At 39.7% G+C, this 21,760-nt stretch overlaps 1 protein-coding gene across 1 annotated transcript in view; it reads right to left on the bottom strand.

The window, feature by feature from the left end:
* Positions 1-21,760, bottom strand: part of Pcsk2 (proprotein convertase subtilisin/kexin type 2) — a 210,155-nt gene that overhangs the window by 168,764 nt on the left and 19,631 nt on the right. Inside the window, exon 2 of the mRNA XM_050159601.1 lies at positions 11,282-11,386. Within this exon, the coding sequence (XP_050015558.1) occupies positions 11,282-11,386 (105 nt within the window). The remainder of the gene's footprint in view (positions 1-11,281; positions 11,387-21,760) is intronic.

Raw genomic sequence — 21,760 nt, 5'->3', positions numbered from 1 at the left:
GAAAATTTGGGGAGCTATGGGCAGCAGCAGTCGTCTGCTTTTATTTAAGTGTGTCTAGGCCATTCAAGAGATTCTGAGAGGCATGCCTGGAAATACTGGCTGTGCCACCTCACCAGTCCTCAAACATTATTTTTTAGTAAAGGGAACAGCATTCCCATTCACCCACCACACCAAATAAAATCTCACACTGAATTCCAATTTACAAAGCTCAGTTGAACAGTTATTTTATTTGAATAAGTGAATGACCTTTATCTCACCACGTAAAGTTTCCCCTTGGAGGAGAGATCCATGCCCAGGGCTCTGTTAACCTCGGTTTGAAATGCTATCTAAAAGACAAGGTCCTAGCATGTAAATGGTAGGTCTTCCATGCATGTTTCAGTGCCAGTCAGAGGAGACTCTGCATTCATCAGTGGGAACAAAAACATGCAAAGGAAGGATCGTGAACTGGTGAGACTATCTGGGGTTTTGTCCTGGCTTTGGCTTCAACCAGTTGGAGAAGCTTCAGAGTTTTAAGGAAGCAAAGCCTTAAAGAGCAAAGGGGAGGCTGAGAGACCTCCTGCTCCACAGTCCTCACAGAACGCAGACGGGAACTGAAGGTGTGCACTAGTGGCACCTGTTTAAAGAAACAACAGCTATTCCAACTGGTGTTAGAAGTAGCATCAAACCCCAGAGCAACCTCAGGTCAGACTTCCTCAAGCTCCTTTTCCCACAGATAGACAATTATGTGGGTTTATTTCCTCACAGCTGGCTTTGATTGTTTTGCTCTGCTTCCATTTTCTGATGGGTTTTCTCATGTGGATTTTCTGAGAAGTCCTTACAACTAGCACCCATTAAGAAATTCTTTAATACCCGGAGATGGGTCATTCTTCTCTTTCAGGGAATGGAAAATTGTTTTGTCTTACCTATTTTCTCTCAGGCAATATGTTTTTTTAATTGCCAAATGAGACATATTTGCCATAGAGAAGATGGAAAATACAACCTTTTCAATACAGATAATGGCAAGCCAATTAGATAAACTTCAGAAGTGGGGCTGTTATTCAGACACAAATATCATTGTCTAGTTGCTGTTTTATTTCTGGACTGGTTTCATCCCCTTATCCTCTCCTAAACCCACAAGACTTGCATGTACATGGAAATGGCAGGGATTCGATAGCACTCGCTTTAAAATATTCCCTTGATTGGGATTTCACAGCATCCAGCCCTTTTACAGACAAAGAACATGGTCACAAAGATGCCGTGGGTTAAAGCAGCTTAGGAACAATAGATGGGAACTCTGAGGACAAAACAAACACCTTTACAAGGAACCACAAATTCAAGCCTATCTTTTTCATCCAAAATATTATTTTAGGAATATTTAGTAGTGGGATAGACTTTTATATACTCGTTCTTGTTACCAGTGAGGAACATTCAGTTATCTTCAGCTGAATACTGAATAAAATTTATTCCATTTGGAGCAGTGACCCCAGTGAGAAATTACTTTCTAGTTAGGGTTTTGAATCTTAACAAAGAAATTATTTTAAGAACGTTGTTTTTCTGAAATCCATATGCTGAGGGGTCCATCAATACAAGCTGGATCTTCCTTAGCTGAAAGTTAACACTTTCCCTCTGCTGGTTTTCAGCAGAACTTATCTTTTCCTTGGCTTTTCCTTAAAACTAGAAGGAGCTTCAGGATGTCAATCTCCTTACCACATCAGAGGTTCTTTCTTGGTAACTTTGCCGTGCAGTTGTGGAATCAGGTCTTCTTCCTAAGGGATTTCTTTGTTCAACTTGAATTCTCTCTGTGAGAGGGCCTGCACATACATTTCTCTCTCTCTCTCTCTCTCTCTCTCTCTCTCTCTCTCTCTCTCTCTCTCTCTCTCTCTCGCTGTGTTTTGTATGTAATTGTACATGTGTGTGCGGATATCTGTTTTGGAGTGTGTGTGTTGAAGTCAGAGGACAACTTTCTCAGAAAGAGTCATTTCTCACATAATAATTGCCTTCCTTTTTGAGACAATCTTTCATTGACTTGGGGTTCACCATCAGACCAGGCTGGCTGTCCAGCAAACATAGAGATCACTGTGTACCTGCCTCTCCAGTACTCTGAGTATAACTAGGACTTACCATTCTTAGCTGTTTTCCCCACATGGGTTCTAGGGATGCACCATGGGTCTGCATGCTCACTGTTAAACACTTAATGACTGGACTATCTTCTTAGCCCTGACTTGAGCTTGGTGCTTGTCCTTCTCAAACTTCTCAAATGTGACTCCCTCATTAGTACTCAAGCTTTGTGGGAGGAGGGCTTTATTGTATCCACTGTTGTATCTTGGGACCCGAACAGTGCCCAGCACTGTTCAGTTCAGTAAGTAGGGTTCAGTAAATAGGTGCTTCTTTAGCAAGCATCCAGATAAAGGAGTTACATGGAGAGTTTAACAAGCATACACAAAATGCTCACTTTTAGAGCAGGTAATAAGGGCATTTTTAGGTGTATGAAGACATTTCTTTTTGTGTTTTGGGGACAGACACGGAGAGAAGTTGTTGAGGCAAGACAGGAGAAATTTGCTCTCCATTCACTTATGCTTTCTCTGGGGAAATCCTAAAAGTTTACTAGCTCATCTCTGGAAGTCTGTTCTGTGATTTAGAAGGGTGATGCATGTGGCTCAAGCTTACTTATGCACCCCTGTAACCCCAGCATGTGGAAAGCTGAGGCAGAAGGGTAGAGTTTGAGGCTATGCTGGGTCACACAGTGAGTTTGAGGCTAGTTTAAGCTCTATATTATACACCCTTAGATTTCTCCCAGTGAAACTTGCAGCTGCCGAGAGCTGTCTGGATTTTCTCACAGCATCCCCAGAGTGTTCCTGTCCCTTCTCTATGAAGGATAACAGCAAGAATAGCAGCTATCATTTGAAAATGTGCTCACGTCTAGGGAAATAACCAGTCTCACTCACTGGCAGCTTTCCCCTGCCTCTTTGGAGCTGTAGTAAATACTTCTCCCCAGCTCCCCACAAATAGTTAATTATAGTATCAATAGCAGTGCACTGAGGCAGGAAGCCAGGCACATCTGCAATGCCCAGAGGAGAGACTGGAAGTCGCTCCCTGTTGCAAGATAAAACCAGTGGATTTAGGCAGAAGAGCCTTTTCCCACCAATGTGGGCACATACGTAGGCACCTAACTTTGATTCCCCCCACCCTCCCATCATGTTTATCTCTGGATGCTGCCAAGTCACCCTTAAAATGCGTCACTTATAAACACCTGCTGGACTCTTGACACCGTGTCTAGGAAATGGATTGGGCTGCCAGATGGGAAGCGAAACCAGGAGCTGCTCCGCTTGAATCTCACAGCTTCAGCATCTGGTCTCAAAATGTGGTCAAGGTCATTAGCCACGAATTCAGGCTTTTCCCCTGAGTTTACAGTGAGCTCTGGAGGAGACTGGTGGGGTGAGGTGAGGAGCTGAGACGAGTAGGGACAGCTTGACTCTGTAAGGCATGCTACCTCTGAGCAAAAGAGACCTTTCTTTGTGAGCTCATCAGCCCTAGGTCATTTCAAGGGCATTACTTAGCCTCCCTTGACCTATCCCATGTGAAAATGAGATGGATGGAACTGGAATAGAATAGGAAATCATAGACTTCACTGGGTCTGAACATGTTTCCTAAAGGGCAGGTGGGTGTTGGCTGTGTTTCTGAACACCAGGCTTATTTGCACAACATTTCTTCTGAGTCCAGCGTGAGCTTCTCCCCCTTTCAGAAGACAATTTGAGCACATTGGGCACACCAGCTCTGGTGGGCACTGTGGTGTGTTCCCAGGTCACTTTGCAGAGCCACCCACATCCCCAGCTGCTGAGGATGGTCTCACTTTGCCTTTGACTCTACATTGCCTTTGGCAGCAGGACGTGAGTCTCTAAGATGCTTTAAGGAATACCAATCATCTGGTCAACACCGGAGCACACGAGCCTGCCTCCTTATCAAAGTTAAGATCCTCTGAAAGGACATCGCTGCCTTCAGATCTGTAGGATTGATGGAGGTAGCCTGTTACTAGCACATTCCAAGGTCAGTGTCTCCCTCTGTTGACCCCTACCCGCCCATTCCCCAAGAAAACTGTACATGACTCTACTTCTCAGAACGTGTTTCTAGGAAATCCAAGTGACGATACCATCTTTGTTTACTTTTTCATCGAGAAATCACACCTCAGGGATTGAATTCTAAAACATGTAAAGTGGAAATTATGCATGGTTAAAATTAACTTTGAAAATTCCTTGGGGGAAGTTAGACATAAATATTGAGACAATATTCTACAAGTGTGGAAGTTTGGAACCTGGTCATGTCCCATTGCTCCCATAGCAGATGAAGTCAGTTTGTATTCAGGAAATATTTTGTATCTAAAGTATTATTTTCAAATGCTGTAATCTCTCTTCCAGAAACAGTGAGAGTCACTAGGAACTGAGGCCAGCTTCATGCTTAGCTATCTCATTGTTCAGTTCCTGGCCATGGTAGGGCACAGAATAACCCAGCAGCAGAGTGAGCCAAGAACCTGCCCTTATCAGTTCCTTCTTCCTTTTCCTATTTCTACATAGCTCAGTCTATTCGTTTAACCTAAATTATATAAGACTATGGTATATATTAATATTTTAATGCTACTGCAGTTCCTAAACATTTCTTTGAGCAGAATCTCAAGACAGGAAGCCTCACCATTTTAGAAGCAAGACTATGAGGGAAAATAGTCTATTTGTAAAAATATTCTCTTAAATAGACTCTATACTATACTATACTATACTATACTATACTATACTATACTATACTCAATGCTGAGCCTGAGAGACTATTACACATTCTATGTAATGGTAAGTAGAGAGACCTCGAATTTTGTTAGCCATCCCCTGGAAGAAAGCTTGGCCAGCACAAAAGTTGGAAAGGAGACTTTCTTTGGTGGTATTGTTTCTGTTTGAATTGAAATGAGATCGTGTTTCCTCCTTTCTCCCATTTTTAATTCAAGTAATAAAATTTTTCATCAATATAATTCCAAGGAATGATTGTGGCTGGACCACAGTGCCTTCCAATGATTTGTCCTTATTTTAAAAATTGATGATAAGTTCAATGTCTTTGAAAAGAATTGGGCTAATAGTTTACCAGTTGTGACAAAATTTTATGTAACTGCTGTGGGAAGGAGGCACATGAATGTCTTTGCTTGCTTTGAATAATGAGGTTCCAACATGTTTTGTTCAGAAGGTGTGTGAACTATGGCTGAATTGCTATATCATGGCTCTGTTATTTTCATGGGCTCCTTCATAGCTCACTTTACTTTGCTGATCCGAGTCTACACATAGCTGAGTAAGATGTTCACTAATTATGGTTAAATCACTGCATTCAATTAATCATCGGTACATTAGTGCATCAAGTCAGGAAAGAAGTTGCAGCAATTACAAGATATTCTCAATTTTTGTCAGTCACCCAAGTGTCAATTGTGACTATAAACCCATCTTTAAAAACAGTATCAATTATCCTATTGTTTAAATCACATGAACAAAGAAAGTCTGGTCTTCCTATTAGCTCAGACTTTTACAAGCAATTCACATGACTCATGGCTGGCTTATTTCAAAGAACAGGCATACTCTCTCTTGCTTCTGAGATAAGACTGTGAATGTTTGAAGCGCTTCTATCATCAATAGAAACAAATTTTTATGCATTATTGGGATACCAGAATAATGTCACAAACATGTTCAAAAACAGATCATTAAAAAAGAAGGCTCAGATCATGTGACTGGATGCTAGCCGTATGGAAGAGGAAGAATCTAGGAAATTGCCCTATCCATTTCTCGGGACATGAGAAATGGGATGTTTTTAATGGACTAGCAGACTGTCCTCTCCTCCCTTCTCCTTTCTTCTCCCTCTCTTCTTCCCTCCCGCTCTCTTTTTTTCTCTCTCCTTTTCTGAAGATCCGGTCCAAGGCTTCATATATTGGGCTAAATGTTCTAATGCTGTGCTCCATTTCTAGTCCTTTCTAGAAGTTTTTGAAGTATGAAACTGAAACAGGTCTAAAAATGAGTTTTGGTGAATAATAGTATGATCTAGTAGATTGCTTAGAAAATAAAATGAACATTGTAATCTTAAGCCAAAAATAACTTCTTTCAATAAATAAAGCACAGATTATTTCTTTATCAAACCACTTGGCTTCCATTCGATGAAGTGTCTTTTGCTCATAAAGGAGCGTGAGTTCCCCATGCATTTCAGTTATATTTTTCTTTAAAAATCTATGTACAAGCTAGATCTGTGAAATAAGCATCATCTTAAAGAAATCGATTCTCCAATAGTTCAAGGTCTTGCAGAATTTATGCGACTTTGACACATTAACTGGGGACCACAATTAGGTTTGACTTTGAGATTTACTGACGCTGCTCTAAAGAAGTTAGACAAATCTCAGGAAGGTTTGAAAATGGCAGAGAACAGTTCATTAGTTTTTTTTTTTTGAACAAGGTATTGAAAATGCATTTTCATTGTTTCATCTCAGAGTTTGATTTATCACATCTTCAAATCCCGTTCACTACCTAAACTTCCCATATGCGCATGTCCATGGTTGTGCCATGATTATCAATATGCTTAGGAATACACTATACAATATTTTAGAAAATAAAAATGGTTCATCATGTGAGTTGTTAGGGGTAAGCTTGGAAGAAATGAAATAACAACTGTCCTCCTTTACCCCTGATTATGAATGCATCAAAAGACTCACTAGGTAGAGGACTATACTTCTGTTACCTAGATATATATTTTAGAATAATGATAAAAAATAAGTAGGGAAGGATTTTTATGATTTAAAACGAAGTTGATTATCATTCATTTCTTCAGCCATTACTTATGGAAGGTCTACTGTATATTCAGATACACATTACATAAAGACATCGAAGAGACAACCAACACACAAGGTTTAGTCATGATACTCAATAATATGCCAATAATTTGACAGAGGAAAAAACTGGAAGAGAGAATAATTTTGAAGTTATATACATGTTTGCATACTAATGGTGTATTAAAGGTGGCATGTTAGAGCCCCTTCCTAGCATTTTTATCTAGTTTTCACTCACGTTAAGTGGAGAGGCATTGTTGAAATTTTTATTCTACATACAAACCAAGCACAGAGAGAAACCTGCTGCACTCATCCATCTTTATCCTATCAGCTGCTTGTCCTTCTCATGTACTTTTGGGTATGGTAATGGATCCTGGCTTCTTAGGCCAAACAGCTGCCTAGATGAATGCAGCCCCAAGAGCTCATAGTAACTCCGCCCATCTTTTGCTTGCTTGCAGTCCCTTGGGCTTTATGCTACCGTTTACAGGTCACAGACAGGGAGTAAAGGGGCTGTGAAGGATGGAGCTGAGGTGATATGCACAGATGGAATTGGTTGGTATAGGATGGGACTTCTTAACTTTTTCAACTCATGACCATTTTGTATTCAAGATTTCTTTTTACACAAGTCTGAGTATCAAGAAACATAAAATAGCTACACAAACCAAACACTTAATGATAACAAATCATAAAGACATTTATTTTAAGATAGTTTTTCTGGTACACCTATAATTTTAGCATTTAGTAAACATGAGGGCAAATTTGCATATTGAGCATGGATATTTGCATTCTTGGATATATTTGTTTCTACTTACAGTATCAAATCTTGGCTAAATATTTGATTAAGCATTTTAAATGTTTCTCAGAGTTGATAGATGCTTTTATTTTTTTAATTGGCCTCTTTTCATAAACACGTAGTACAAAATAGTGTTTCAGTCTATTAGAGAAATTGTTGGAAATTCTGCCTCAGCCAAAATTCATTCAATAATTTTTTTGAAACTCAAGTCATCAGCTCAAATGGCAATTTTTGAAATCAAACATTATAATACAATGCAATCTAATGCTATACTAATTTGATACATGCTGAGGAATGCTGGTAGGAAAATACTGAAAGTCTTTGATTTCCATCATTAAACCATTGTATTTCTGTATGAGAAGAAAATTTTGTGTATAGCCAAACACAGCATTTCATAACAGGAAATGTGCTTGAATTTGAGCTGAGGTGTGGTGGTCTGAATGGAACTGGACTCCACAATCTGCCTGTGTATGCTTAGTAACCCTGTCTTAGTTAGGGTTATTATTGCTGGATAAAACACCATGACCAAAACAACTCAGGGAGCAAAGGGTTTATTTCACTGGAACTTCCAGTGAAGTCAGGAAAACAAATCAAACTGGGAAGGAACCTGGAGGCAGGAGCTGAGGCAGCCCCATCTTATGGAGACATATTATCAGTTGAGGTTCCCTTCTCTCTGATGACTTTAGCTTGCGTCAGCTGGTATAAAACTAGCTCGCACAAATTCTGAAGCTGGCATACCCCAAGCCACACGTCCTTGCATTACTCCCAAACTATACATGCACACAGTTTTGTTTAAGGTTTATAAAGCCTCAGCATGCATTTTCACATTGCGGCTTTTGCAATGCTCACTGATGATTTTTGTTTAAGAATAGTGTCCGACAATCCTGACCTCTGCAGATGTCTAACATTGTGTGACCATAAGAACATCACACAGAAAAGATCTGAGCCTTAATGTAATGTTTTGAAATGAAGCAGTTATAAGAAGACTTTTGTTTTTCAAAAAAACAAAGACGAACTTTTTTTTACATTAAAGATTTATAAGAACTTCATGCTCTATTTATTTTCCTAAAATGGATTCATGATTGACAGCATTCAGGTTATTTAATCTTGACTAGTTTCCCTGATGGCTTCTGTGGGCTTTTATGGGTAGGGTAGATGTTTACTTCTACTAGGTGCCAGTAGTTGGCTTCTAGGACACTTAAAATGCATGATGAAAGGGAGCAGATGCCCCTGCTAGTGATTACGGGTAATGTTTTAAAAAGAAAGAAAAATAAATAGTATTATCAAGATGTGAACTCCTTCTGTATTATCAACCCATCTCATTATCTTCCCTCTTGTAAACATCACATGACACCAAGAATCACCATGCTAGAGAACATTTCAAATGAAATAATCTCAGCTTAGTGGCCTCACATAATCTCCCTGATCCAAACAATGGCCTTGCAGACATCTTGCCCTTCAGTTCTGCTTTCCAGCCTGGACTTAAAAGCCTCTTTCTGTTTTGGCCTCATTCCTTTTATGTGTTTTTGAGTACGTAGGAGGCAATGCCTTTGAACTACTGAAGGAGAGAAACTAACAGGGCTTCTGTATCATTATATAAGTGAAAGGAAACTGATTGGCCATCATAGGCAAGATCGGGCATAGTTGACATGAGGGAAAACCTGTTTCATAATGTATCTGGGTGATCTTTGCCCAGTGGTACTCACATTGGATTAAAAAATGGTATTAATAAGATTTCTTCCAACATGCCCAAAGGTGTCCCTGGGCTGTTAGTTACTAAAGCCAAGGACAAGGCTATGAAAGAGAGCTCTTCCCTTGAGTCATGGTGGTGAGGTACACAACAGACTCGGCATTAGACACTTGGTTATTATTGCAAAGGCAATGAATGATAAAATGGCTTCTCCGAATCAAAATTTCCCTCAGGCCACATGGAAAGACCTGTGTTAAGGAGTAAAACAAAATTACCTGTGGCCTATTATCTGGTGACTTGCTTGGGAGCCTTTACTTTCTAATTAAAGCCCCAATTAAAACTGATGAAATGTTGATCAGTTTCAGAAGAATAAATTCCCAGCTCTACTTACTAAAGAGGGGTCTTTGCCAATCCCTAACTCAAACATCTAACCCACTTACTGTAGATGCCTCAAGAGTCATAAGAAAGAGGTTGCACTGCCTTCAAAGCAGAGACTGAAACTTGACCTTAGTGGTACACTCCCTTTAAGAACTCGCCTAAGAGAAACTAGGATATCTCCAATGGGCTGAGTGTAGGTACATGAGGTAGTTGGAGATTCGAGGAGGAAGAAGGCCATGATGGCTAAAGTTCCTGTTCTGAAGAGAAGAAGTACGAACACTGGAGAGAACTCCTCTTGGCTAAGATCTTACATGTGGTTGGGAAAACAACTTTACCATTCTGAGGGAGTTGAAAATAAGATCTGGAGTCCAAGAGTGAAATAAAAATCAGAGGTAAAAGATGGAGATCGTAAACATTAAAAAGACAGCTGAGTTCTCCTTGTAGCAGATGGAGATTCATAACTGTCATAAAGCAGAGAATGACTGATCACGGGGTGGACACACCTGCTGTACAATCCCTGAACTCAAGACTCAGAGAACATCAGGAAAGAAGGGGGCAGGAAGATTATATGAGTCAAAGGACCAGGGAGTCTTCTGTGAGACTGTATCTCCTAGAAATTCCATGGAAGATATACCCATGAAATCTTAACAATATGGTTGCCTAAGCAAGACCTGAACAAAGACAGCACCAATAGACATCCAAACATGGAGGAGGTTCATGGTGTTGAACATCTAGACATAGACCTACAGGCAACTTAGGACTACTGAAGGAGAGAGAACAAATTTCCCCCAGAAATTCATAGTGGGTTATCCAATACCAAGTGGTCATTCATAAAATTATATATATAATTTATATGTGAGACACTAAGTGGACTCACTCACCAGGTTGTATTTATATTTAAGTTTTTTATAAAAATATAGCAATAAAAAAGAGGTTATGAAATTTGAGAAGGAGCAAAGGGGAAGGAACAGACTAAAGGCAGGAAAGGGAAGGGGAAATTTTTATAACTATATTTTAATTAAAATATTACTAAATTAAACAAAAAAGATGATGAGGAGTGAGGATCAGATAGGCCAGTAGAAGAAGATACAAGGGAAGAAAGCCGACTGAGGTCTTCAGCCACAGCCATGCATGGATGCTGAGACACCTAGGGCCTGTGGAGAGCTGAGCGTCATCTACTGGTCTGCATACTGTTCTTTTCATAATAGGAAACACAGAAACCTTTTCAAAGCATGAATTTGCCACCAGAAACCTTCCATAAGCAACTCAGTAAACCACTGTGTGTCTTTCCATCACCACAGGCCAAAACATGATTCTAGGCAAATCTGCAATCTCCATGTAATAATAAGAAAATAAGAAGAAAAGGGAACGAAGCACCTGAGTGCCTTCCCCATTCCTATCTTTAGGAATAACCTAGGGTTATTTATTGTGCACTAAACAGGAGCAGCGAATCCATGGTGTCTTCCAACGATCCATTGCTTCTATCAAAACAGACAAAACTCCAGCATTTCAACATCCCCTGCCTGCCCTCAGTATCCCTGTATCCACCAGGTGAGTTCTGGTGAGCCGGTAGAGGTCAAGACGCAGGTTTTTGGGCAAAACTCACCCTGGGGTCTCTCTCCAGCTGCTGCTTGTGGTGTAGGCTGCGTCTTCTTTTGGCCTTTGCAAGGCCATTGTGATAAAAGTGATACAGGCCTTCTGCAAAGGGGAGCTGTGGAAAGCCAAGCAGACAGGAGGGTAGTTAGTTTCTGGACTGGCACCAGGATATGTACACAAAGCAGGAACTGTGTGAGGACACAGCTCAGATCTCTTGTTAGACTCCAAACCTCCATGCTCTTGCTTTCCTTACTGCATATCTGGTACCTATTTCTTCCTCTTTTTTCAAATGCTTTTTTTATTCTCCCAAGTTGTAGCTTTTTACATCCCATCTTTACACTCTCACACACACTAAATTCTCCAACCTCTTCTTCCAGAAAGTGCTTATACAGCACATAGTACCCAGATGCCCCAGGGCTGTGCTGTGACTAAGTACTCTTACATACCAATTACCTACTCTCTCTTGGGGTTTCCCTGTGTCTCTTTGGTACCTCTCATCTGGTTGGGAACAGTGTGGTCCCTTAAATCGGACAAGTGCCTGCTGGCTGCCAGGCCAGCCTCCACACTGCTTTCCTACATTCCAAGGGCACCTGGAATCAAGTGTGAGTGCCAAGACCAGAGAAGAAGCCACAGCAAGGAGAGCTTGCTTACTCTACGAGTTACAGAAGCTCTAGCATGCACTGCCATTTGGTCTATGGCCCCAGGCAACTTGAGGGAAGAGCCCTGAGAGAAAAGCTTGAACTCCTGAATGTTTCCCATGTTTGTTATCATTTAACAGGAGGTTCTTGGGCAAGTTACCTCCTTCTAGGACCCTCTCTCTCTTTCTCCTTTGCATATATGTATCTCCAAGGTTTCCAAATCTCTGTTACTCTTTCACATGCCTTCATAGTGATGAAAATAAGTTGCTTGTAGTACTTATTCTGAACAGTTAATTTAACCAAATGCTTCACAATTAAGAAAATAATGGGCGTATGTCCATTTTTATTGGAGAGAAGACACATGGTTTGCATGAGATTTTTAAAGGGGTTCCTGAATGTAAGTGTTCCACCATTCAAAACATTTGATGGTAAACTATAGGTGTGTGTTCCAACCAAGTGCTTAGAAGGAAAGGGAAGAGGAGGTGAATGCTTTGAAAGAAGCTTTTCAAAATTAATTGAGGCTTCTTGAGAACTTTCACATCAAGTAGGGACTCAGTGTGGCACAAATATTTCTTAATTAACTATCATCATTATAAAAGGAGAATATAGTAGATTTAGAAAACTAAGGAAAACACAAATAGAATAGACAAAAGAACTGGATTTTTTTAAATCACCTTTTCTTTATTAGTAGTATTTGGCTTAATGGACACAATGGGCAATCTTTTTCCTTTTCTTTTCTAAGTCAATCCACTGTCAGGAGAAAACTATTATTTTCTTAAATATATGAGTTAATTTTGCTCACATATATAGTAACTATTAGGCATTATTATATAAAATAGTTTTTCATCTACCCCTCACATGTTATTACACACTCTACTTTTACCTCTCTGTTAGTAGCTGTTGCTATGACACAAGAGATACCATGATGTATTTAGACTTTCCATTGCTGATGTATTCTTAGACATTTATTCCTCTCTTTCTTGTTTAATAATTGAAGACACTGCTGTGTTTGGGGACAGCGAGATCTTCAAGAATGATGAGTTGAGGAGCTTCAAGAATCACTTTCACAGAAGCACTGGAAACAATTGCCAAGCAACCATTTCAGAGTTCGGAAAATTAACAGGAAACTTGAAGCCTCCCGAGGAACATTTAATCAAGCAAGACAGTACTCTGCCAATAATAACCAAAGACTTGTGGGGTTTATAACATGTCCCGTTTGCCCACTGATGCCAAATTCTATGGTTTCTTTGAAAGCAGATGGCTTCAAAGTCATCTCAGCCACCATAGTATGTGTGTAAAATAGCAACTTAACAGACACAGGGGATGTGCCCAAGATTGGAGTCATTCAAGAAGCCCCATTCCCAGATAACAGGAAGATATCCAGAAAGTCCTATTTATAGAGCTAAAGTTTGTTATATGACTCCAACATTGTTCGCTGAGAAAGGTTTTATATTTGGAGCATTTGTTGCAGGTAGTTTGTGGCAATTACCTAACACCACAGCTTCTTAAACTAGGAACTGTGGTCAATGAATAACTGGCCCGAAAACTGCAAAGAAAAATATGGAGAGAGACATATTCACAGAGGTTTTGCCAGTCACAATGCTTGTAGAGACTTAGAAGGTGACACATACGAGAGAACTGTTCGAGTAACCAAAAAATACCTAAAAAGATCTCAAATGTTCACTTCTGACTGATCTTGAAACTCTATGGAAATAGAAGCTGAAGGTCAAAACAGACTTGCAAACTTCTGCCCAAGCATAAGCCTGCCAGCAAAGATAAGAAACCCTTACACAGTCACTATCTTTTTTTATTTTATTTTTAAAAACTATCTTTTCTCATTTTACATACCAATCTCAGCTCCTACTCCCTTCCCTCCTCCTGTTCCCTCCATTTCCCCCCTCTACCACACTCCCCATCCACTCCTCAGAGAGAGAGAGAGGGTAAGGCTTCCTAAGGGAAGTCAACGAAGTCTAGCACATTGTTTTGAGGCAGAACCAAGGCCCTCCCCCTATATCTAGGCTGAGAAAGGTATCCCTCCAAAGAGAATGGGTTCCAAAAAGCCAGTTCAAGCAGTAGGGATAAATTTTGATCTCATTGCCAGTGGCCCCATAGTCTGCCCCAGCCACCCACATTCAGAAGGCCTAGTTTGGTGCTATGCTGGCTCCTGCACTATCAGCCTGGTGTCAGTGAGCTCCTACTAGCTCAGGCCAGCTGTTTCTGTGGGTGTCCCCATCATGGTCTTGACCTCTTTGCTCACATTCTCACTCCTCTCACTCTTTACTGGACTTGGGGAGCTCAGTCCAGTGCTCCACTGTAATTCCCTGCCCCTGCTTTTATCAGTTGCTGGATAAAGGTTCTATGGTGACATTTAAGATAGTCATCAGTCTGGCTAGAGGACAAGGCCAGCTCAGGCATCCTCTCCACTGTTGCTTAGGGTCTTAGCTGGGGTCATCCTTGTGGATTCCTGGGAATTTCTCTGGTGCCAGGTTTCTAGCTAGCCCCATAATGGCGCCGTCTATCAAGCTATCTCTTTCCTTGCTCTCATCTCTGTTCTGCCCCCGTTTCTGTCATCCCATTCCCTCAAGTTGTTCTCCCACCTCCGCTTCTCTCCTCCTTGTCCCCTTTCTACCTCTCTTCTTATTTCACCCCCATTCTCCCAGTTTTCTCAGGAGATCTTGTCTACTTCCCGTCCACAGGGGGATCTATGTATGTTTCTCTCAGGGTTCCCCTTGTTACTTAGCTTCTCTGGAGTCATGAACTGTAGGTTTGTTATCCTTTGCTTTACATCCAGTATCCACTTATGAGTGAGTAAATACCATGCTCATCTTTCTGAATCTGGGTTACCTTGCTTAGGATGTTTTTTTTTTTTTTCCTAGTTCCACGCACTTGCATACAAATTTCAAGAAGTCATTAATTTTTACCCTTGAGTAAATGTACCACATTTTCTTTATCCAATTTTTGGTTGAAGGACACTTATGTTTTTCCAGGTTCTGGCTATTACAAATAATGCCGCTATGAACATAACTGAACACTTCACATCCTTGAAGTAGGTTGATTCCCATTTTTCTGAGAAATTACCATATTGATTTCCAAAGTGGTTGCACAAATTTAAATTCCACCAGCAATGGAGGAGTGTCCCCTTACTCTGCATCCTCTCCAATATAAGTTCTCATTGATATTTTTGTTCTCAGCCATTTTGACTGGTATAAGATGGTATCTCAGAGTCATTTTGATTTGCGTTTCCCTGGTGGCTAAGGATGTTGAATATTTCCTTAAGTGTCTTTGGCCATTTGATATTCTTCTGTTAATTCTCCCTTACTCTTGGATAGGTAGGATCAACACAATAAAAATGGCAGTCCTTCCAAAAGCAATCTACAGATTTAATGTAATCCCCCATCAAATCCCAACACAATTCTTCATAGACTTCAAAAGAACAATACTCAACTTCCTATGGAAAAATCAAAAACCCAGGATAGCCAAAACAATCCTGAACAATCAAAGAACTTCCAGAGGCACCACCATCCCTGACATCAAGCTCTATTATAGAGCTACAGTAATGAAAACAACTTGGTATTGGCATAAAAACAGATAGGTTAACCAATGAAATTGAATCGAAGACCCGGATATCAATTCACACACCTACAAACACCTGATTTTTAACAAAGAAGCTAAAATTATACAATGGGAAAAAAAGCATCTTCAACAAATGGTGCTGGCATAACTGGATGTCAACATGTAGAAGAATGCAAATAGATCCATATCTATCCCCACGCATAAAACTCAAGTCCAAATGGATTAAAGACTGCAATATAAATCTGACCACACTGAACCTGATAGAAGAGAAAATGGAAAGTAGTCTTCAATGCATGGGCACAGGAGATCACTTCCTAAATATAGCGCTAGTAGCATAGACACTGAGGGCAACAATAAATAAATGGGACTTCCTGAAACTGAGAAGCTTCTGTAAAGCAAAAGACACAGTCAATAAGACAGAAAGGCATCCTACTGAATGGGAAAAGATTTTCACCAACCCCACATCAAAGGACTGATGTACAAAATATATAAAGAACTCAAGAAATTAGACATAAAAACCAAATAATCCAATTAAAAATGGGGTACAGATATAAACCCTGTCACTATCTATAAGAAAATGTCAGTCCAATATTTGGCTGACTACCAGGCTAAGCAAGGAGAGATCAGAAGAGCACTCAAAAAGTCAGAGTTCAGAGAATTAGTCTAGGAAATACACCAAATGAAAAAGCAAATAAATCAATATAGCAACAATAAGGCCCAGAGCATCAACCTAAACACAGGCAGTGGTGTCAATCTCACTTCCGGATTTTCTGCATAGTGTTTCTTAAAGCAAACTTTTAACTTTCTAAGTAGTTGGTTTCAAGTATTTAATTAGTGATGCAAAACTGAATATATACACATGTAGATGAGAAATAGAAAAACTACATATGTAAATCTTATCATTGTTAGTAAAAAGTTTCAAAATTTCAATCAAAAGCTAAATTGAGAGAATTGATAAGAAAAACATGCAGCTTGTGATTGTACCAGAAGCATATTTTAGATCCAAATACACAGATGGGTTGAAAAATTAAAGACTATGAAAAATAAGTTATCTAAGCAATAGTAAAATAATAGGTGTTGTTCCATAAGTATCAAAATAAACCAATTTTAAGGCAAAATTTATTGATAGAAACAAGGAATAACATTTTATGAGGATAAAAATAAATCCATGAGACAGCATGAAACTATAAAAATATGAAATTTACTTATTAACAAAGTCTCTAAAGATGAAACAAAACCCAGTAGAATTGCAGGAAGAAATGAAGTTATTGGTCTGTCACTGTTGGTTCTGTTTGGATTTGCATGTCTGCTATAGGCCTATGTGCTTAAGAAGACTTCATTTCCAGGGCAGTGCTGTTTTAAGGTAGTGGAATCTTCAGGAGGAGGGTCCCAGTGATGGTATTTTATTCATTGAAGGGCCCTTTCTTCTTCTTTTTCGTAGCTTGTGATGTAAGTAGATTTTCTCTGTCACCCTCTATACCATGGTATGGGGACAATTCATGACAAATCAGAACCTCTAAAAATATAAGTCAAAATATGTCCTTTCTTTCTACAGGATAACTATCTCCGATATTTTGTTATAGTGACAGAGAGGTGATGAACACAGAAAGACTTACTTGCATTAGGACTGAAATGGTAGGCTGAGATCAAAGAGTATACTGAAGACATGGACAAAACTATAAACCAAGAAGGCTTAACAGATGCACAAAATACTTGTCTAGAAGTAGAAGAAAATACATCTTCTCAAGTACATATGAAATATTCTCCAGGAAAGACCATATGCTAGGTTGCTGAATGGGTGTCAATAAATTTAGAAAGAGTGAAAACACAGAATATGCTTTCTGATCACACTTTATAATGACATTAAGTGAACAAAGAAAATCACACAATTCAGGAATACACAAAAATTACAAATATATTACTAAATTATTAATAACTGAAAGAAAATTACAAGAGTCATTAGAAAATATTTTGAGTTAAACAAAACAAATACAAGAATACTAAAACTAAGAATTTAGGCAAAATAATGCTTAGAGGAATATTCGTAGCTATAAAATGTCTATTAGGAGATGTAGCTCAGTGGTAGCATGGTTTCTTAGTACCCTTAAGGCCCTGAGATCAGTCTCAGTCTCTGGGACACAAGGAGGAGGGTGAAGAGGAGGATGGGGGAGTAGGAAGAGGCGGAGAAAGAGGACGATGACAAGGAGGAGGGAGAGAAGAAAAGGGACAAAAAGAAAGATCCAGAATCAGCAGCCTAATGTTACATTCCATGAAACTTGAAAAAGCAAGTTGAGTTCAAATGGTCACAGAAATGTAATCCCAGCAAGAGGGAGATTGAGGCAGGAGGATCATGAGTTCCAAGTTACAGTAAAATCCTGCTCCACCCTAATCCCAAGAATAACAAAACTAAAATATTTAATTTAAAATAAATAAAACAGAATATAGAAAAGATATAAAGTTCAACAAAAAATTAATCTTTAAAATACATAACAAAAATGATAAAAATGAAATTATTGTTAAGAACAAAAATAAGAGAAAATTCTCAAATAAGACTGGCAATGAAAGAAGGGACTTCTCTACAGTTTACAGAAATAAAGGGGATCTGAGAGGATGCTAGTGCCATAGTTGAGATCTACAATGTCTTCCAGAAGCCTTTGAGTCAACATTTTGGTTCTCACTTTTCACTGTTGCGGGATGGTGGACAGCTGTAAGAGGTAGGGCTTACTGAGAGGTCTTCAGGTCATTGGTCCATGCCATGAAAGGAGCTTCCTCTTTTTTTCTTTTACTTCTTAGTGATGACGTGAGCAGCTTTAATATGCTACCTTGTCAAAGACCCCAAAACAAAGCCTCCCAAACTGGGAGCCCCTAAATCTCTTTTCTCTTCATAAGTTGGTTATGCTGGTTATTTTGTTACAATATCAGACAATGGTCACTGTATTAGATGAGATTTTCTTATATCCCAGATTGCTCAGTGAGATAAGGAACAGTATGTTCTACAAGTCTCCTCTAAGGGTGTACATTCCAAAATCGACCAAAACCAGAGGAAGGATGCAAATATCCATTTTTCTGAAGTCTCAACAACATGAATTTGGTAGCTATTGATTGGTGTTTAAATATTTGCCAACTTAATAGAAAAATATACCACCTTATTTGGGTTTCTCTGTTCTAAATGTTTGAGTATTTTCATATACTTATTTTGCCATTACAGTTTCTTTTCTCAATTGCCTGAATTTCTAATCCTCAAATGTGGCTATAATGAAATAGTTATTGTTTTATACTGCTACATTTAAGGATTCCCCCCCTCCCCCTTAGCAGTAGATAGCAGAAAAGAAATAGCTAAATGAAAAAAAAATGCCTTATTTCCTCAGCTTTTAGGGCAACTAGGAAGTCTGTAATAAGATTAGTTATCTGTCCACTTATGACATCAGTCTCAGCAGCTCAGATAGGAGCTGTGTTGGCACATTCTTGGCTTGGGAGGAGAGAGCTAGGATCAGGTCTGTGGCTATAGGGTGGCCTTCAAGAGCACAGCCAAGTCTGCCAGGGGACTGGCATGCAAGAGAAAGTCTTTAGAACACTGTAGCTTTTGTAATTTAGCTCCTGTTCATTAAAAACCAGATTCTCTAGGGCATATTTAACATAAATATTTCATGTGCATTTTCCAGGCTCAATGGTTCTTGAATACATTTTCTACTTAACCCTATTCATGTGCTTGGGGTAATGTTAAAATTTGAGTTTAAAACATGAACCAAGGGAAAGAAAGCATTGCCGTAATGCCTCTGGCTACCCAGAATCTTATGACTCTGACCTCTGCTGGTTGGCCCAGACGTAGATTTTTATTTCCTATTAAGTAGGGTACTATAAATCTCAGAATTTTAACACTAGAGAAGAACTTGGGGTTAAGTAGCAGTGAGTTTTGGAAAAATATATTTTATTTTTATTTTGGCTTTGTTCACTGAGTTTTAGAAAGTAAATTTGAGTGGAGGCAAAAGGAAATTTTCCTTACAGTGGACTTGTGGAGGTGGTGGTCAAAGTGGAATCTCATCATTTAGGAAGTGTGTCTAGTAGAGTGTTATCAGTGGATGACAAAGTTAATAAGAAAAAATACAACAGCAGGCAAATCAAAGGGACCTAGAAGGTACTGACCAAGTGAACTGAGTGAATTTCCCCATGATGAGATGCCTTAGGCAAGTGCTGAGGTGACCACAGGAAGGACACACTCTGCACTGCATAAACCTCTGGTGACAAATACATAATGTGTATTCTATCAGATGGAAAGGCCAGACAAACCCGTAACTGGCTAAGGGTCCTTGAAGTCATGTTCGTGAAAGACCAAGAACTTTTCAAAACTAGAGGAGACAAGGAAGACAGTTAAATAAGCATATTACAAATTCTAGGTTAGAGCCTGCACCAGAGAGAAAGACATTTGTGAGGTCACTGGAAAATTTTGTAAAGGTCTTAATGACTAGAATCAATGCTTCCTTGCTGCTTTTACTAATTGTACTATGATTATGTAAGACATCATCTTGGGGAGGGCTGGATTAAAGGCAGGAATAATGGAATAAATTCTCCATGCTATTGTTTATTACTTGTCTTTTGAAAAGAGTTCTGGTAAACATATGCAGCATGAAAATTTCCATTTCAACCACTTTAACATATGTAGCCTAGTGCTGCTAAATACATCTCATTGTGTACCCTTTGTCAACCTCCCATTGTCAGAACTGCTGTGGGACAATGGTCCTATTCCTTGTAAAGATTTATCACTTGTATTACTTTAATAAAATGATGATTGGCCAGTAGCCAGGCAGGAAGTATAGCCAGGGCAACCAGAATAGGAGAATTCTGGGAAGAGGAAAGGTTTAGTCTGCAGTCATCACCCAGACACAGAGGAAGCAAGATGAGAATGCCTCACTGATAAAAGGTATCAAGCCACATGGCTAACACAGATAAGAATTATGGGTTAATGTAAGATATATGAGTTAATAAGAAATCTGAGCTAATAGGCAAACCAGTTTGTGATTAATGTAGACCTCTGTGTGTTTCTTTGGGACTGAATGGCTGTGGGACTGGGCAGGACAGAAACTACTGCCATCACAAAACCAGTTCACCACTTCCAAATAAAACTCTAAGTCAATTGATCTGTTGGGGGTGGGGCTAACAGTGGCACCAGGACTTATCCTGAGTTCATGTACTGGCTTTTTGGAGCTCATCCCCTATGGGGGGGTTCCTTGACTAGTCTTGATACAGGGGAGAGGGGCTTGGTTCTGCCTCAACTTGGTATATAAGACTTTGTTGACTCCCCAAGGGAGGTTTTACCTCCTCTGAGGAGTGGATGCAGAGTGAGATGGGGGAAGGAGGGGAGTGGAGAAGGGGATAGAGGGAGAACTGGGGCTAGTATGTGAAATTAAAAAATTAAGGCACCGGCCTAATGTTCCCAGCAGTCGGAGAGACTGGAGCCGTAGTGGTCAGGCCAACCTGGGCTATACTGTGAGTCCCTACTGAAACGAACAAGAAAACAAAGCTGAAGGTGAGCTCAGTGGCAGATCACTTGACCTGTGTGGGGCTTTGGGTTAGATAACCACTGCATGAACACACACACTCAGAGGAAAAACTGCCCTCCACCATCTCCCCACCCCCGCACCAAATATGAACTAAAACATCAAAACCAACTTATAACTGTGTGATGATCAATATCATTTATCAATGAGGTAGAATCAGGATCAACTGGAGATGGGCCTCCAGGCACACCTGTGTGAAATGGCCTTGCTATCCTTAGGTGATCTGAGAAGACTGACTTGACTCTGGGTGGAGCTATTCTCTGTTGTGAGGATCCCATAGTGTATAAAACCAAGGAAAAGTGGAAAATATCATGCATTCATCACTTGATGCTCCTTTCTACAACAACGTGATGTGACCGGCTGTCTCAAACTCCTACTGCCCCACAACTCCCCTGCCCTGATGCAGGGGTCAGTAAAAATCTTTTCCTTTCTCAGTTGCTTTTCTTAAGTATTTTAACACAGCATCAAAGAAAGAAGTTATGACAACCCATTAAACATCCTCCCTTCTCCTAGGCTTGCAACTTTTCCCTTTCTGTCTCTGTGATATCTCTTGTCAGGGGAATCATGCAACACTTGACCTTTCATGCTTGCCTTATTTCACTTAAACAGAATGTCCTCCAGGCTCTTATGTGCTGAGAATGTGTCAGGGTCTCTTCCCTTTTAACAAGAAGCAATAACTCACTCTGTGTGCTTACATTCTACATTTTGTTTTTCATTCAAGCA

This window comes from Alexandromys fortis, unplaced genomic scaffold, assembly GCF_014885135.2.
Source record: "Alexandromys fortis isolate MF-2015 unplaced genomic scaffold, M_Fortis_MF-2015_v1.1 scaffold_115, whole genome shotgun sequence".
NCBI lineage: Eukaryota > Metazoa > Chordata > Mammalia > Rodentia > Cricetidae > Alexandromys > Alexandromys fortis.
The sequence above is the reverse complement of the archived record's forward strand: the minus strand, read 5'-3'. Positions and strand labels throughout refer to the sequence as shown.